Below are 18,983 nucleotides of genomic sequence, written 5' to 3'. Positions count from 1 at the left end.
CTTGTGGACCTTATGCAGCCTGCGACCTACAGGACAGATAGACATTGGAGGGGTAGGGACGTAATGGCTCCCTGTCCACTCTACACCAAGATCAATCACTGTTTCCAAGCACACAGTGTCCTAGCTGATCTATGGCACCATGTTTATACAGTGCCATACGTCTGACTTACTGTGGGAGATCCACCGAGCGCATGCAGTGCATATAATGTAACCTGCAAGACGCAGCATGAACAGAACCGGAGAGGTGCATGTACAGTGTTGGAAAGCATTCCTAGACAGGTGACTTGTCCCTATGGGTGCACGTTCTCCATGTTGTGTGCTTTTAGATAGTTTTCATTGGACACAGTGTGCCGACAATCAGTTGTACGCACTCTTTTCTTAGGACATAGTTTGGCTCTGTGTCTGTCCTTTTATAGGCCTCTGCACACTTTAATAATGTTATAAAATCATTAATCATTGCATGTGGTTTTGTACACAAAGGAGTAAAAAGAAAAATGCGCGGACCAAAACATTCTCTTGGTGCTTGGTCATGTTGTGTATGATGTTTGTGATTTTTTTTTTTTTTTTTTTTTTTTTTTTCCCTGTGGAATTAACAAGGTATAACCCTGCCGTATGCTCTATTTCCAGGGGACCTTCAGCAACACCTCCAAGCCATGTTTACACTCCTCCGCCCCGAGGACAACATCCGCTTGGTGAGTATTTGCGGCCACATGTTATTGTGAACTGCCTCCAGCCTGACTGCATCCGCGGCTCTTCTTTTGATTATCCAGCCTGGCGTTGTGTGTGCGGCACTCTGCAACAATGACCTTGCACCAGCACTGCAAATCAAGAGGAGCCGCTGATGCCATCATTTAAGAGGGCGATTCGCACGGCTGCCACCCAGCGGCCATGAATACTTACCTGGACGAGGCTCCAGCTAGTTGATTTGCTCATCTTTAGTGTACATTCACACATAGTTTTTCTGAACTCCATGCACATTAAACGGATTGTTCACCTTGAGGGCCATTTTTTTTTCCCTTTCCTTAGAGATTGTCCACTACTTTAGAATTGATGGCCTAGGCCTAACCTTATTGTCTCTTCTGTTTGGGTGCGACACCGTAACGCCCCATCAATCAGCTTTTCTAGGAGCCTCTGCCGGCTGGAACTGCTCTTACGGAGCTACTCCTTGTGTACTGATAGTGGCAACGACCGAGTACTGCACATCCACTCCCCATTGATTTGAATGGGAGGCAGATGTGCAGTACCCGGCCACGGCCACTCTCTGTAGTAGGAGCAGCTCCGTAACCGAGCAATTCCCTGATTGGCAGGGCCTTAGTGTCAAACCCCCACCGAAGAGACATTCATGACCTGTAGTGATGAGCAAACGTGCTTGGATAAGGTGTTATCTGAGCATGCTCGGGTACTAAAAGAGTGTCTTCGGCATGCTCCAATAATATGTTTGAGTCCCTGTGGCTGCACGTCTCGTGACTCTTGGACAGCCACAAACACATGCAGGGATTGCCTAATCAAACACATTATTGGAGCACACTGAAGACACTCGGTCAGCACACGAGCATGTGTGGATAACGCCTTATCCCAGCACGTCCGCTCATCACTAATGACCTATCCAAAAGAAAGGCCTAGGCCATCAATATTAAAGTAGTGGACAAGCTCTTTAAAAACTTTTTGGAGCTAAAAATCATTTTTGCAATTGGGTTTCCTTAGACAATTGGCATCATTTGACTTTTCTAGGATGTTTGCTTTCCTGCAAATTCCACTTTGATGTGGTCTATGTTCATATACAGTATCAGATGAAAGGAGATCAGAAAAAGATGACTATCGCAGTGAGCTGACAGATTCCCATTTGACTCATTTTGCAGCCAGTAAGTGTGCAACACTGAGGCTGCAGAAGGTAAATGGTGCAACGTTTTTAATGTAATCCAATTGTAAAAAGAATTTTACAGCCTTTATTGGTTGCATTTAAGTTAAAGAAGCAAATTATTCTCGAATTCGGACAATGCCATTAATTGCGCAATAAAAAATGCTAAATCTTTATTATTATTATTATTATTATTATTATTATTATTATTATTATTATTATTAAGAGATCCTACTCTGTAAACCCGAAGTTGTGAGTGGAGCGGCTCCGGACTGTGTATCACACGCCATACAGGAATGCTGCCTGAGGGGCGGCCGCATTCATACGATATTCCCATATAAAATAACAAGCTTTGAAGTCTGGCTCACGTGACAACTTCTGCTGAGGCAATCACTCGGAGCAGCCAAAGGTTAATCAGAGCTCTTTTGGTGTATAGATAAGTTTCCATGGAGCACCGCACCCACTGGGATGTCACTGGGATCTTTCTTTATGATCTATTGTTAGTGGGGAGGGGGTAATAAATGGTGTAACTGGTTACACAGTTTGGTAAAGTTGGTTGTTCAGCACGCTCTGACAGGCTCTTATTAGGGAAAATTCCGCTCTTACCCGACATTTTCGTAGCACTATAATGAGTAACTCTAAATGCATATCAGTATTCTTCAGTGTTGACATTCACAGCTGCATTCACAATTCTGCTGGCTGCTTCTTACCAGAGCGCTCACTTAACGCTTATACACATAATGGAGCGCTTAGGCTAAGTGCCCACGTTGCAGAAATGCTGCGAAAATGTCTGCAGCTCCCTACCACAGGTAAAATGCATGCAGAATTTGCATGCGTTTCGCAAGCGATTTTAGCGCTTGACAATTGTGACCTACTTTTTACTATTGAGGCTGCCTATGCAGCATCAATAGTAAAAGATAGAATGTTAAAAATAAGAAAAAAAATAGGGATACACTCACCTTCTGTCGTCATTGTCGCTGGCGGCATGTTCCGTTCCCAGGGATGCCTTGCGACAATGACCTCTGATGACGTAGCATCACGCTCGCGAGACTGTTAGGCTGTGTGCACACGATGCAGATTTGCAGCGGTTCCGCAGCGGATTTTACCGCGCAGAAATGTTGCATATCCGCATTGTGATGTACAGTAGCCTTAAAATCAATGTAAAAAAAAAAACGCTGTGCAGACGCTGCGGTTTTCCCGTGGCACAAAATCCGCAGCATATTACTACTTTTGTGCGGTTTACCATCTCCCCTGTCACCAAGTCCGCAGGGGGAAAACCGCGATGGAAAACCACACAAAAACCGCATGAAAACTGCATGAAAAATTGAAGAAATCCGCAGGAAAAATGCAGGTCATTTGACCTGCGGATTTCTTCCATTCTGCGCGGAAAAATCCACAGGGCCAAAAAGTACGTCTGCACTCAGCCTTACATCATCAGAGGTCATTCACACAATGAACCCCTTGGAACGGATCTTGCTGCCAGCGCCAATGACGACCGGGAGGGCTCCGGAGGCCGACAGAAGGTGAGTATATCCCTATTTTTTATTTTAATTCTATTTTTTACAGTAATATGGTACCCAGGGCATGGAAGAGAGTCTCCTCTCCTCCAGACGCTGGGTACCATCCACACATGAAGCGCTCACTTTACGCATGGTGGGCATAGCCACATGCATAAAGTGAGTTTTTCAATGCAATCCTATGGCGGCGGAATCTCAGCGATTCTGCAGAAATAATGGACATGCTGTGGATTTTACCACTATGCGACTCCGCAGTGGTAAAATCTGCAGCATTGACATAGCAACTGCGAAATCTCATAGGATTGCATGGGGATGCGTTTTTTAAGCGTTTCCGCAGCTGCAAAAACGCGTCGGAAACGCTAAAAAAGCAACGTGGGCACACCGCCTTACACCAAAAATATATATAACTCACTACATCAGAGTGCTGTAAGACTTTAATGTGGCCAATGTGCACCGTGGCCTAGTATCACAAAATCATTCTGATTTTTCCCAAACTGATGCAATTTTTTTTCCTTTCTGGTTTTTGTCTGTGCTTTTATTTATTTATTTTCTTTTTAGTGCACCCCTCAAAACGGCAAAGTTTGCAGTGAAACAATAAATTGCGATTTATGTATTTTATTTTTTTTATTTTTTCTCCTTTTGTGGCTGTACAGCAGATGACGAGCAGCTACTTTGCTTTTCAGGAGTCGATCTGCTCTAAAATACTTTTTGAAAGTACTTGGAAAACTTTTCCTATTCATTACTTTGTGAAATCCTCTTCGCTGTTCTGTAGGAGGTCTTTTGGGTTTTGTTTTTTTTTCTTGCTTCTTCGTTTTTGTGGTAGAGGTGTTTTTTTTTTTTTTTTTTTTTTTTCTTGTTTTTAGAATTTGAAAAAATACCTAGTGAGAAACAGTCACTTCTTTGTAGCGAACTTTTAATGCAATCCACTCCTAATTAGGAGCGATCAAAAACTGTTCAGGACAATAAAAACTCCCGGACCGGATCATTGACTCGTCTCGTTATAAAGTACAGAGAATCTTCCTAGCGGAAAACACCAGAAACCTGAACTGCTTCAAGGAAATTCAAAAGCCTGAACATAGAACCAGCAAGTCTTTTATTCATCGAAATGCATGTGTTCGTTCTTTGGAGCGTTTTCAGGCGGGTTAGCCTGAAAAAGGCGCAATATGCACATTACCCTACGTGTGCGGAAGGGTTATCCGAGCCTCCATAGCGCACCTAGAACTGCTGCCATGACTATGGATGTCGGTAAGAGTCCTCTGCACCCCAACATCTCCTCTCAATCAGATCCATCATTGCGTGCCGTCACTTTATGACGTGATCCACGGTGCTGTAGTGAATATGGGGTTGGCACAAGTATCAGTAATGTACACATCCTCTGATGTGAATTACTGGTTACTGCAGTTTACTTTACCATTGCTTTTCTCGTTGCTAGGCATGAGAATTGGTGTAAACCCCCTAGAACTGATCATTTTCTGTTCTCCATTTACCCAGACGGGTCACGTCAAGCAGGACTCGCACGCACCATGCAATCTGTCCCGCTGTGGACATATTATTTACCTCTCACCCAATTAGTGTCTGCTCTAGTCATATAGTCATCTAATGACTCTGGATTTCAAGGAATGTATTTTTTCTGTTTTCCTCCTCCACTCATCTTGTTACTCGGCAATATGACCAGCTGCGGGTTATTTTGTTAGTTGCAGGAACAGACTATAACACACATTAGGGCTTGTTCACATTATGCCTTTTTTTTCCGTGCGCTTTGAAGTGGGGAAAAAATGCTGTACTTCACTGGGAATGAGATTTCTGCATGTGCTGTCTATTTATGCCTTGTGGATTTGAACCATCATAGCGTTTATTTTTATTTTATTTTTTCAAAACTTCATTATTTTTTTTTGCACAGGATGTCTCCCATTCAAGTGAATGAGGGGAAAAAATACAATTAAAATTTCAAGTATCTTACGCAGCGGTTTTGGTGAACGGCCTGGTTTTTGGTGTAGAAAAATCTTTTAAAAAAAAAACTCGGTGTGTGCACTCACCCTTAAGTCTCTTTCTCACATCCGTGTGTGTTCTATCTTTGATTTTCAGTGTGACCGTTGCATTTAAGGCGCTAAATTTTTGCCTCCTGTGGTCAATACCAAAGAATATAGCATTGCTACATGGTAACAGTACATTGTACTGTTACTATCTTGTAGCACCGTACGTGGGAAGGGATCCAAGCAATCAGAAATGTATGTCCCCTTTGGGAATTATAAGGCTGAGTTCACACGTGGCGTTCTTTTCGCGTTTCCGCGGCGGTTTTAACCACGCGATTTTGCCGCGAAAACGCGAAAAATAAGCATCCCATGCATTCCTATGGGATTCCGCAATGCTGTGCAAATGCTGCGGTTCTTACCGCGGCGGAATCGCTTCGCGGTAAAAACCGCAGCATGCTCATTAATTTTGCGAAATCGCGGCGATCACGCACCCATAGGAATGCATTGTTCCGCTTACTTCCCGCATGTGGCTGTGCACACCATGCAGAAAGTAAGCAGAACATTTGCGGATGGTACCCACGGACCGGAGGAGAGGAGACTGTCCTCCGGGCTTTGGGTACCATATCCCTGTAAAAAATGACCGTGAGACATCGCGATCCCGCGAGAACGGACGTCATCGCTGGCATTTTCGCAAAGGATTACTGGGAACGGCTGCGCGGGACGTCGGAAGGTAAGAATAACACCATTTTTTATTTTTTTTTTACATTTTATCTTTTACTACTGATGTTGCATAGGCGGCCTCAGTAGTAAAAAGTTGGTCACACTTGTCAAACACTATGTTTGACGAGTGTGACCAACCTGTCAATCAGTTCTCCAAGCGATGCTACATATCGCTTGGAAAACGCTAGCATTTTGCAAGCTAATTACGCTTGCAAAATGCTATTTTTTCCACGGGAAAATCGCGGGAATTTAAAATGCGATTTTCCCGCGGAATGGAATTCTCGTGGTAATTTCCGCGAGAGTTCCGGTACGTGTGCACATAGCCTAATAGTTTTAGATAGAAATATAAAAAAAAGTAAAAATTCAAATCGGCCAGCTTAAAAAAAAAAAAAAAAAAGTTAGTCACCTCTGTAAAAAATTAAATCTAAACAAAAAATTGCTGTTTTTACATTGCTGCATCTTTCACAAAAAATGCAATAAAAAAAACATTCAAAGCATCAAATTTACCCCAGCATGGTACCACTAAAAACTATAGCTTGCCATGCAAAGAAAATGAAAACATAAAAAATAACAATGCAATTGCATTTTCTTTTTGTAACTCGCAGGGTAAAATGAATGGTGTCAATCAAAACTATGGTATGTATCAAAAGACTCGGTGCTCAACTTAATATGATCAATGACAATATTTAATATTGTCCACAGCGTAGTAAACAGAAAACGTTTCAGTCAAAAGTCAGACCTTCATCAATTGCTGTTTACTTTTGCTTTAATAATGTCCAATGGACAAGAGAGTTAGCTTTGTAGTTAGGTAAATTGGAGTAATAGCCAATGAAGTTATGTCACGTCAAATGGGAGTAATACTGCCTGCATCGGTGAGGCGGATCTGTGTGGTGGTGCACAGTGCAATGTGCCAGACGCGGTATCCACCGCTAATGCTAGATCCAGGACTAGCTGTGGATACCGCTTCTGACACATCGTGATATGCACCACCACACAGATCCGCCTCACCGATGCAGGCAGTATCACTCCCATTTGACGTGACATAGCTTCATTGGCTATTACTCCGTTTTAGCTAACTCTATTGTCTATGGACATTATTAAAACAAAGAACGGTAACTGATGAAGGTCTGACTTTTGACGAAACGTTTTCTGTAGAGATGAGCGACTTTGCCTTTTTTAGGGTCGAGTCAGGTTTCATGAAACCTGACTTTCTCAAAAGTCGAGTCGAACGAAATCGGCCGACTATAGGGGAAAATTCGTGAAACACGAAACCCAATGCAAGTCAATGGGGAGAAAAGTCGTCAGTGAGTGGAGGACTGCAAACACCTCGCATGAATTTTATCCCCTGAGGCGGCAAAATCTCTCTCCCTCTCCCTCTGCTACGCTTCTCTCATTGGCTGAAAAAAGTCACGTGCAAGCATTCGGCGAAACCCGACTTTGACGCTTGGGTCGCCGACCGCATGGCCAACTTCACACTGTGGTCGGGTTTCGTTTCAGGAAACCCGACTTTGGCGACTTTTGAATCTGACCGACCTGTTTCGCTCAACCCTAGTTTTCTGTTTACTATGCTGTGGACAACATTAAATATCGTCATTGATCATATTAAGTTGAGTGCCGAGTCTTTTGATACATATTTATGGTGTGGGAACCTACTCTGGCACCCTCGATAGTTGTGCACACGTCACTTTATTCTACTTGTCAAAACTATGGTATGTCCCACAAAAATGAAGCCCCTTATACAGCTTCAGTGTGTCAAAAGAAAAATAAGTTATGGCTCTTAAAAGGAAAAAAATGAAAATTGGTTTTGCCATTTATGGTTAATGGAAGATTTTCCCTTTAAGAATAATATTTATTGGCGATTCATGGGGAAAACCCTTCTAAGCAGTCTGTATGGGCATGTGGGTTTTAGAAATTTGAATAAAATAACTTGATATGTGATATAATGTCTTATTCCAGAGAAATGCTTATTTTTCTTTTATGTAAATGAGCTGTTAATATCAACGAGCCAGACATAGATCTTCCCGATAATCTGCCTTCAGAATAAATTTTAAATTAAAGACTGTTACCAGTGCAAGACATGTAGATCAGAAGAGAAGGCTGTCGGTGGTTACATGCACTGGTAACTTCCTCTGGTACAGCTCTGGAGGCAGATTCTCATTAAGATCTATGTACGGCCCATAGATCTTCTGGAATAAGTCATTGGATTGCACATACCCAGATGTCTTTGTATTCCGCTTCCTATGACCTGCATGCCCTTATAGACTGCTTGGGAGGGTTGGTCCTACTGACAGATTCCCTTTTAATGACACCATTCATGTAAGATTATTATATGTCGCGGACTCCTGACATATAATGCAAAAGTAAGTGGAGGATTGATGTTTGAGTTTGCTCATGCCAGAACGAGACCTTCACTAAAAGTTCCTTGGGAAGATGCACGTGCACCTGTTTCACTTTAGCATTGGCATGTCGGCGCCGTATTAGCCGGTGGTTGTGGGTCGATGATTTGCCTCCTCTGCACTTTGTCTACATGGTCTTTAGATTCAGAGGTCAACCCAAGCCTCATTGGCCATCATCCCTGTAAAGAGACAAAGTAGTATTGTATGCCCCGCAGGAAAAGAACACGCCATCAGATCCTATAACTGGCAATATACCGTAATCCCAAATTACCTACTACTGATACTTCGTTTGCTAGTGTCTGACATGCAGAGCAATACATTCTGTTCAGTGTGGCCGTATACAACACTGACGTCCCCGTCTAGCAATGTTCATTGTGGATTTATATCCATAGATGTGTTATTTGTTGCAAATGTACTAAATTAGAACCGTTTCTGATTCGGACAGATTAATTTTACCTATTTTTGTCCCACCACCAGTCTTGGCTCTGACCTTGATTGATCAGTATTGTTCTCTTGCTTTCTTCCGCTTGTGATGCCTGCTGGTTTCTTGGAATCGCAGGCACTCTGTGGCGTTTCCTGACGACTTGGCACTGCTCAGGCTTGTGTTCTTGCAGAGTCAGCCCTGACTGGGCGCAGAGTTGAGCGTGAGAATACAATGGAGTGTAATCCCTGTGGTGTCTCACGACCATGCAGATGTCCTCTTTGATGTGGCACTCTGTTCAGGAAGAGCCTTTTTCCTGAGGACGACGTACAAGCAAGCGCTAGGCAGCCGTCACTATGTAAATCCTGAGCCGTATTGCACTGGCGTATGTAATGCTCGCTGGCACTCGCTTTGCCTTATACTTTCTGGGGTAGTAGAATATAATGGCTACTACCTCACACAATATATAAAATTGTATCGGCGCTCATTTGTGCCCAGTACAATACTTTTAGGTGCGCTTCTCCAGTGGTAGGCGCTGTAATCTGCAGTTTTACTTCGATAAGTGTAGCACCTAGCGTGCACTTGTCTCCCCACGCCCAATGTCAGAACAACCTGTAGAGACTTTAATATTTGCTAATTCCTCTTGGCAATGTGTTCATATGGCGTAACGATGTCCCGGCCCGCTGGATTGCCGTCATCTATTGTGATGAAAGTACATCAGCTTCTGTCCTTGTGAAAAACTTTGCTGCTTCTAGCGCACTTGATCAAGTCTGATCATTGTAGGACCTGCAAGGTAACATGCAGGTTGGTTTCCATTTGTCGCTTTCTGGGTTTATTTGCTGTGTTGTACTTATTTTAAGTCCTCGGTAGTCACCTTTTTTTTATATGGTTTTTGTTCTAGGCCGTAAAATTGGAAAGCACCTATCAAAACCGTACCCGTTATATGGTGGTCGTATCAACAAACGGAAGGCAGGATACGGAGGAGAGCATTGTGCTGGGGATGGATTTTGCTTGTAATGACAGGTACGTAATAATAAGTGGGGCATACCCATATATGAGTGCTTAACTGAGCCAAGAGTTTCAACTGCACCTGTAATATCTGGTATCTTGGATTAATATTTGTTCTCTCAGTTGTTGGGGTCCATTCCAAAAATCAGGACTTAACACTGATTTTAGTACAGGTTCCGTGTCAAAATCCAGATTTTTTTTTTTTTGGCAGTCTGCATTCAATTCATGTATGTGTTTAGTTGGCCTGTTCACTTAGACTTATCTGCATGGAATTTTTTTTGCATCCTGAAATAATATCTCGGAATTGGTAGCAAGCTCCATATTCTCACTGATTAGCTGCATAACATGAGATTGATCGTCTTAAGGACATCAGACCTTTTTGTGAGAAATCATACTGTCGGTCTATAATAAATCTGGAGTGTGAACAGAGCTTTTACTTTCCATCGGAACACAACTTCCCAGAATTTGTCATGATTTGCAGGGTGACAGGACAATTGTGTACAAGATAATTGTGTACGGACAATTGTGTACAGACAATTGTGTACAGGCCAATTGTGTACAATGACAATTGTGTACAAGGCAATTGTGTACAAGGCGATTGCCCTGTACACAATTGTCCTTGTACACAATTGTCCTTGGACACAATTGGCCTGTACACAATTTTCTGTACACAATTGTCCGTACACAATTATCTTGTACACAATTGTCATGGAACCGATTTGCAGAATGTTCTTTCCTCTTAGGTACCACCCAAATTTCACACTTCGGGCTTCTGTTTACTCTCCCTTCTTTCTTGGATGTCGCAGGTCTCGGGTTTTTCTTTCCTTTTGATTTCCCGTTTTCTCTGGCAGCTGGAGAGCTCCGCACTTCTCATCCATCTTTCTAGCCAGCAGCGAGAGGGAAAAGCACGGATCAGCTATGCCAGGAATCTGAAGTGTAATGTTATTCATAGCCTTGTAGTCTGGTCGCTATGGAAAATATTTCACTGCTTGTTTTGAAACCCCACCTGCGCATGGTGTAAGATCCGCAGCCCTCCGACACGAGACCGACCGGCATGTGATGTTTGGTCACCAATGGTCTCTCAGCGGAGAACCATCATATTTGCTATGTTCCTGAAGTGCTGATGTCTTCCTCTGCTCTCTTATAAAAAAAAAGTCATTCTGTTACTCAACGGGGGAGGAAGGAGACAGCTGAACAAGCGCCCTCAGACAGGGTGTGCGTGGAGACCGGGACGGCCATCTTCATCTACGGGTGTTTGAACTTCTCTATAGTAGTGCGTTGTCTTGTACTTTTTCCTCCCACTAGTAGGAAATTTTCTCTTGTGACTTCATTGTTTGATAACTGAACATTTAAAAGTCCATTTACTCTGCAAGATTATCGTGAAGGAGCTTTTTTCGGAACTGCGATTTATCAATAATCATTCAGCTTAAACTGGCTGAGCAGTCGCTATTTATTCATTCTTCGGATGTTCTGCACAAAAAGATCACACTTCTCTGCAGCACATAGTCCTGTGTAAACAGGATTTGCCCTGGCAGCCAATCTATTACAGATCATTTAGCATTAAGCCCCCGTTACACACTGCGATATCGCTAGCAATATCGCTGTAAGGTCACCGATTTTGTGACGCAGCACGATATCGCTAGCGATATCGCTACATGTGATGCCTCCGACCGGCTCCCCCGCTGGTTATCGCTGGTTGCGCGAGAAGGTCCTGGACCATTTCTCGTCGTCAGCTTCCTGCTGTGACGACGCGGGCGGGAGGACGTCAGGATCGCCGCGTCTGACAGGTAAGTAGCGACCCCCGACCCCTGCGATGTCGCTGGTGAGATCTGCCTGTGTGGCAGCTCACTAGCGACCACTTAGCGATGCACCAGCGATCCATATCGTTGTCGGGATCGCTGGTGCATCGCTATGTGTAACAGTACCCTTAATCTGTGTAAACAAGCAAATAAACCACCTCGATCAGCAAACAAGTTGATGTTCGGCGGTATTTTAATCGACAGACGTAACCGCACCTTTAGTCATGGAACCTGTGATTTTACATTAATATGTAATAGGACTTGCCCCAATGTAAAAGGAAAATGATTTTAAAAAAATTACACAAAATGCATACAAGGTTATGTTCACACGTTGGTTTTCTGCAGCCAAAACCTGCTCTCTGGGGAAAAAAAAGCTGATTACAAAAAGCAAGCTCTGCTGTGGTTTATTTTATTTTTATTTTTTTGCTGCAGGCCAATGGCTAATAGTCAGAGCACTGATGGATATTTTCACAAATGAGGACCAGGTTCAGTATGAACTATAGTGATTGCAATAGGCCAAACTGAAAATTTAATTTTTGCCTGGAGTTAGTAATTACTCCAGGCAATAAAATAGTTTTTGATCAGAGCCATCAGTCTGGAGTTTCCATTCCCTGGTTGGGATCACGGTCCCCATGGACAGGTACCATGGTGATCATTTTATCATTTTTTTAGATATGCACAATCACATTTTTTGTGTGTTTTATCTTGGCCATCTTATGAACTTTGGACATGCATTTTTCTCACTTTTATCCAGCTCTTCAGGTCTTTTTGTTTTCACAACTTGACTCTAAAAACATCAGATTTTATCTTGATAAAACTTGACATGCTTTTAAAGCCACTTGATATTCTTCTTATGCCTCTGCATAGGTAAAACATCAATCACACACATAAGGTAGGCTGACTCCAATACACCACAGTGGTGCCCCTGTGGTGGTATCTTCAGAGTGCTCTTCAGCCAAAGAGGCTAAAATCTTTGACTTCACCTTGGACTGTTTCTACGCTCCCTGGACGTAATGTAGCATAGATGATGTCCATTATGTGTGGTGACCGTGCCGGAGCAGAGAACTCTATTTAGAAGCCAAGCTGTTTTTAGATCAACAGGTCAAGTTTCGCAGGCTTACAGGCCTCAATATTTATGACAGGTTTCTGAGAAGGTTGCTAGGTTTCCTTAATCAGTTCTCACTAAAAATATCCCTCGCACCATGAGATCCTTGTGTGTTTTTGTTTTTTTTTTGTTTTTTTTTTTCCATGCACTCATCACATTCACAGTCCACACGACCTGAGAAAATGACTTCTTCAGGTCATCAAGACACGTGTCACATTGAGATTCATCTTGGAGATGAGCAGCATTTTTAGACAGCTCGGTGACCTGTAAACGATCGCTTTTTATCAATTATAGGCCACCAGGTGTAACAACTGTGTGCGGTATTCTTCCTGACAATTCATTAGGGCAAAAAAGAAATCAGTGAGGCGTGACGTACAAGAACAGGAGCCTTTTTGAGGTGTCTTAAATCACAAAATCTAAGGGCCTTGTCACACGTAGCGACTCACCAGCGATCCCGACAACGATATGAACTTGTCAGGATCGCTGGTGTGGCGCTACATGATCGCTGGTGAGCTGTCAAACAGACAGCTTCATCAGCGATCAGCACCAGCGACGCCGAGCGCGCGGCGTCACTGTGTATGTTAGTTACCAGCACGCTGATGCAGGGAGCTGGTAACTAAGGTACACATCGGGTTTCTAAGCACCACGCGCCGCTTAGAAACCCGATGTTTACCTTGGTTACCAGCGCGCTGATCGCTGGTCGTTGCTCTCCTGCCTGCCACACGCAGCGATTCGTGCTGGCCAGCGGGAGACAAACGACCCAAAAAAAGTCCTGACCTTTCATGAACAATCAGCGATACCCGGCAGGGGGCCCGGTTGCTGATAGCTGTCACACACAGCGATCTCGCTGGTGAGATCGCTGTTGCGTCACCAAACTTGTGACGGGGTCTTAACCCTTAGAACTTTAAGAGACCATCAAACCTTCAATACCGGTTCATATATAGTGTCGAAAATTGGTTTCTCGGTGCATATAGTATTTAACCTATTTGTATTCTTTTTGTATTTTAACAGTTCTTGCACCATGGGCCTAGTTCTTCCTTTGTGGAGTGACACACTTATACACCTGGATGGAGATGGGTAAGCTTCAAATCATTTTATTCAAATATACCTTTTACTTTTAGGGTTTCATGACCCACCATTTAGCTTAAGAAACTCCCCAAGTATCACCCCCTCATTTATATAATCACAAACTCTACACCCCTTGCAGTCCGGTCTGTAGGACAGCTTTGGGAATGTCGTGACTGTTGGCAAATACTCAATGATATGGCTTCAGTTTATTCAGTCTTAGGCCCCATTCACACGTCTGGGTTTAAACACGTATGTAAAAACATGATACGTGTGTGTGGTCAGTGTGTCCGTTTTTACCATCAGTGGTTTTCACTGATGGATGAATAAAATGACAGCTTCACTTCTTTTTCTATGATAAGTACGGGCTGAACGTGGGTCGTACACTGATGCCATACGTGTGCTGTACTTATTTTACATGGACCCATAGACTCGTATTGAGCATTTTCATCCGTCATACCTGGAAAAAAAAAACTCCATGAGTTTTGCACTGACACACGGTCCGTTAAAAACATGGACATGTGAACAGCACCATAGAGAATATAGTGGTACGTGTTGTATTAGTGGAAAAACATGCATAGAACACGTACATGCAACAGTGACGTCTGAATGAGGCCTTATGAAGGTTTCAGCTTTAGTGGTTTCCATCTTTGCTTTCTGGGTCCTGTTTCTCCATGAATAGAACATTTCAGTCCATTTTTTTTTTAAAGGTTTTCACTGAATAATTGAATATATGAAGATATATTCATTGTAAATGTAGTTTTACTTTTGACCTTAGAGAAGCGAACGTCTAAGCAAAGATATAGACGCAGCTGTGCCTTACTCTTCTGTTCTCCTATCCATCTAGAAGGTTTCACCCAGTTCTTTGTACTTGCTTTCTAGGGGGTTCAGTGTATCTACAGACAACAGGGTTCACATATTTAAACCAGTGTCCGTTCAAGCCATGTGGTAGGTTGAGAGTCTCGTCTTTCCTTTTACTTTGCAATTTTTTATTATTACATTTTGTGTTCTCTATTTGAGCCTAATGGAGCTCTTTTTTTTTTCTTCTTCTTCTGCAGGTCTGCATTGCAAAGCTTACATAAAGCCTGCGAGGTAGCTCGTGCCAACAATTACTACCCAGGCAGCCTTTTCTTAACGTGGGTTAGTTACTACGAAAGTCATATTAACTCTGACCAGACGTCGGTCAACGAATGGAATGCTATGCAAGATGTTCAGTCTCACCGCTCCGATTCACCGGTGCTCTTCACTGACGTGTAAGTTCCTACATGTATCTCTTCCCGTGGCTTTTGGAAGGCATGTGTGGTTAGTTGGTGAATGTATTGGTCTGCTTATTTTCTCCTCAAGAAGGAAGAAAACGGTCTTTAGTGTCTTCTATAGGTACAAGCCCTACACTTTACTAGAGATGCTCATGTGTAGATGGCTGCTTTGGAGTTCCTGCTAATTGTCAATAGAAAGCAGAATACTAGTTGATTGGGCATGACTTCTGTACCCTAAAATTGCATCATAAGCTATTTTTTCCACCCTACCAGTACTCTGCTCTGTAATGATGGGGAGAAAGAACTTAAACAGCAGTCTACAGGCCGGGATCTCTGGGTTAAATGATGTTCTTAGTACACCTACTGTGGATTGAAGCAGTGACTTACAGGATGGCTGCCTATATGTGGCACTAAGACTGTTTTTGAACCCTAAATTCCATGTTTCTTTTAGGACGTTCTTTAGTCAGGACTGCCTACACCACTGGATCTCTGCTACGAAAACATGTCCTCCCCCAAGGAGCTGTGTATTGGTGTGCAACACCGTAGTCATTGACGCTCCTTAAGGCCAGCCTATTTTAATATAGGTGCAGTCTATTTTCTAACACTGATTCCACTGCCATATGTGCTTTTCATGAATATTTGGGTGCCATTGTAAGGGGGCAGCAGGTGCTATTTTAAATAATAAATGGCCAGCCACATCAATACGTCGCCTAGCCGTAGTGGACACTTCATGAAAAGGACCTGTCTTCTCTTTTGCAGAGATGTCCTGCAGCAGCATCATAAGTGATTACTTGAGCTATTTTTGCAGTGAGTGATAAGGCTTCAGGAATCGAGGTTAACGGCATGCGATTAGCTACTTTACAGAACCATAAATGGCCTGCGACCATACAGCTCCTGGCTAGGTGGGGGAGACATGAGCCGTCGTGTAGCAGCCATGAGAACATAACTGGCCGTTCTCTGCATAATGACCCTATGACATAACATGGGGAATGTTCACCTCGCAGCACTCCAGCACCTGTCCCTATGATAACATGGCATGTAACGCACAGTGAATTAAGTACTGGCACTTGTCTTTTAACAGCCCGACCGAGCGAGAACGCACAGAACGTCTGATTAAAATTAAATTAAGAGAAATCATGATGCAGAAGGACCTGGAGAACATCACATCCAAAGAGGTGAGGAAAAACGATGATTTTCAATCTGTCATCTTCTCGTCCCAGTGAGATCTATCAGAACACTGTTCACATCACCCGTAGCAATATCTGATGTATCTGTTTTCAGGGTGGGTTTTTCAAAGTGTAACGCCGAACTCTGACATCTGTGAAGTGTGTTCAGATTGCGGAGTGGTGACCAGACTGGTTGGGGGCTCCTGACCCTAACGTGACAACCTCATAGGCATGCATGACGCTGCTGCTTCGTGGACAGGAGACCCTCAACCTGTCTGGACATCATTTCCTAGTCTCTCCACGAATATCTGCGTTTCGCCTAAGGGGCTTCAAAGGAATTCAAGGAAAAAAAAATACCCAGCATTTTTTTTTTATTTTTTTTTTTTAAGGTTGCCTTCATGTCCTTTTGGTATTGCATCTGTAACTTTTTTGGTCTATTACATTTATTACTATATAGTTTCTATCACGATTGCGCACAGATCTGTCCACATATCTTCATCCTAGATTATATTTAGATATACCAAGATGCAGTTTGGGGTGTAATCATCAAGCATCTTGCAGAGTTAGGTGATATTTTCATTTGGCGTAGTCAAGAGCCATGTTGAAAGTTGACATATTCCCTGATTTTATACTTGTGCAGTCAATAATTGATTCTACTCTTGTAGATCCGGACCGAGTTGGAGATGCAGATGGTGTGTAACCTGAGAGAATTCAAAGAGTTCATTGACAATGAGATGATTGTGATCCTAGGACAGATGGATAGCCCTACTGAAATCTTTGACCATGTGTACCTGGTAAGAGCTCCTTTTTGCATTCTCTGTAGAGACACTTACTGTAGGATGGCGCTCCATGTTCAGCCGGTGCTGCTTCTTCTGGTTCATAAAATTCAGCAATGTTCAGTACGTCACAAACTTGCTTAATGCCGACCTCACCCTGTTACGAATTATTTCTTAACCGAATTCAGATTATGAACTTCCCAAATGTGACGTACTTCTGTTATATTCTCTGCTAATTTGTCCTCTTATGGGGGAAGTGGTTTCAATGCGTAAGATTGATTTCCTGCAACATGATGATGCCTTTACTATCAAGAAGGTTTCAACATGAATTTTCTTTTTGAATCAGATCTTTTTTATTAAACATTCAGGAATCAATACAGAAAGAATATGACATCTTATATAGCTAGTAAAATTTACATTGAGAGCAAATATTATTTAAAGGGTAAAACTCTTCCTGTGTAAGAATAAATAAAAAGAAGAAATCTCAAAACACAGATATTTGCATAAAATTGAGCCTATAAACAACATGGCTCCACAAATAAACAAAAATCAAAATTATACATCAGTGCCTCATTTCAGCGGGAAAACCATCCCCGCCAGCCGCGCTCAACATGAATTTTCTTAGCTGGATTTTGCTGGTGGTGAGATTGTGTGCAAATCTGCACGTTGAGCAGCTATTAATGAAGCATTGAGTTTGGCATTGATCCATTTATCGTACCCCACGTTTTCCCTCTCAATAGACACTTCTCACAGGTTCAGATGGGCATATTTGTGCACCCATATTGGGGATGAAAGTCTTGCTCCGACCGGGTCTCTAAAGCAACATTATTTCACCATATTTGAATGCCAAGTCTTCTTTCTATTAAATTACAACCCAGGATCCTACTTGTGCACCTACTCTAGAAGTGCCATGATTTGTCCTCTATAGCACCTGTGCCGACTGCTTTACGGATCCTTTTGATTGTCCCCTCTGGTTTTTTTAGCCCGTGGTCGGACTAGGATTTTAATCCTTAATACTTTTGTCGTAAAGGAGATTTATCAACATCTGTCTTCAGGAGTGCGCCACTGCCCTATCTCTTGGCTTCCTGCGTGACTTGGGGCAATGCTCTCCTGATAACTGACAGTTCTGGACAGCTTCAAAGCAGCGCTAGCAAGCTCCATGGAGTAGATCTTGTAAGAACTGCTGTGTTCCTTGCCTAGGAGACCGGCCTAATAAACTGCAGAAGTGGCTGGTAACCTCGGCAATGAGCAGTAAATTGTAGAATAAAAAACCTTTCCATTCTTTTAACAGATCGTGTCCTTAATAAAAAGCAAATGGTAAAGTTCCTTACCTTTACAAGCACTTTGCAATTTCACCCTTTTTAAGAGGTGGAGGTAACCCCTTTTTAAAAGGTTGTGTACTTTTTTTTAGCTCAAAACTAGGATCCATGGGCAAATTATAATGGTATCTCATGGGCAAGTGTAGTTTTGATGCAGATGAAATGTTGAGTGACGTGGTAGCTGGATCAGGTCGTCTGCTCTAATTTTGGGTCACGTCACTGTGTGAGTTGTGACTATTGAGACAAATCCATTTACATCCAACTATGATGCGTAGAGCAAGTTTATAAGGTCCTGTACTCTCGCCATTAGTGTAGGCCCCCATCGGTATAACATCCGGTCTGTTCCCACAGTTCCTCAGCTCTGTGTTCACCACTGGAGGCAGAGGACATGTCGCAGGCCCCGCTTATCCTTCTCTTCTGGAGGAATGGATCCCTGAGGCTTATTTTATCACATCAGAGAGCAGGAAACAGCAGCAGTGCTTAGAAGCCAGGCGAGGTTAATGCCATATGACCGGCAGGCTCTCTAGGGACGGGAGACTATTTACACTGCGAGGACACTGATCTCCATCACTGGTAACAGGAGGACGGTGAGCCGCGGTGGAGA

At 43.0% G+C, this 18,983-nt stretch overlaps 1 protein-coding gene across 4 annotated transcripts in view; it reads left to right on the top strand.

Annotated features, from left to right (window-relative positions):
• SSH2 (slingshot protein phosphatase 2) overlaps window positions 1-18,983 on the top strand; it is a 260,325-nt gene that overhangs the window by 225,729 nt on the left and 15,613 nt on the right. For all 4 annotated transcript variants that reach the window (XM_073565426.1, XM_073565422.1, XM_073565425.1 and 1 more), the window contains 7 exons: window positions 628-692; window positions 9,787-9,908; window positions 13,809-13,874; window positions 14,745-14,810; window positions 14,921-15,115; window positions 16,200-16,293; window positions 16,950-17,078. In XM_073565426.1, coding sequence (XP_073421527.1) covers window positions 628-692; window positions 9,787-9,908; window positions 13,809-13,874; window positions 14,745-14,810; window positions 14,921-15,115; window positions 16,200-16,293; window positions 16,950-17,078 — 737 coding nt within the window. The remainder of the gene's footprint in view (window positions 1-627; window positions 693-9,786; window positions 9,909-13,808; window positions 13,875-14,744; window positions 14,811-14,920; window positions 15,116-16,199; window positions 16,294-16,949; window positions 17,079-18,983) is intronic.

Source organism: Dendrobates tinctorius, unplaced genomic scaffold, assembly GCF_039654945.1.
Source record: "Dendrobates tinctorius isolate UK_male_01 unplaced genomic scaffold, ASM3965494v1 ptg000016l, whole genome shotgun sequence".
In the NCBI taxonomy this organism is placed as follows: Eukaryota; Metazoa; Chordata; class Amphibia; order Anura; family Dendrobatidae; genus Dendrobates; species Dendrobates tinctorius.
This window is presented reverse-complemented; position numbering and strand designations above follow the sequence as displayed.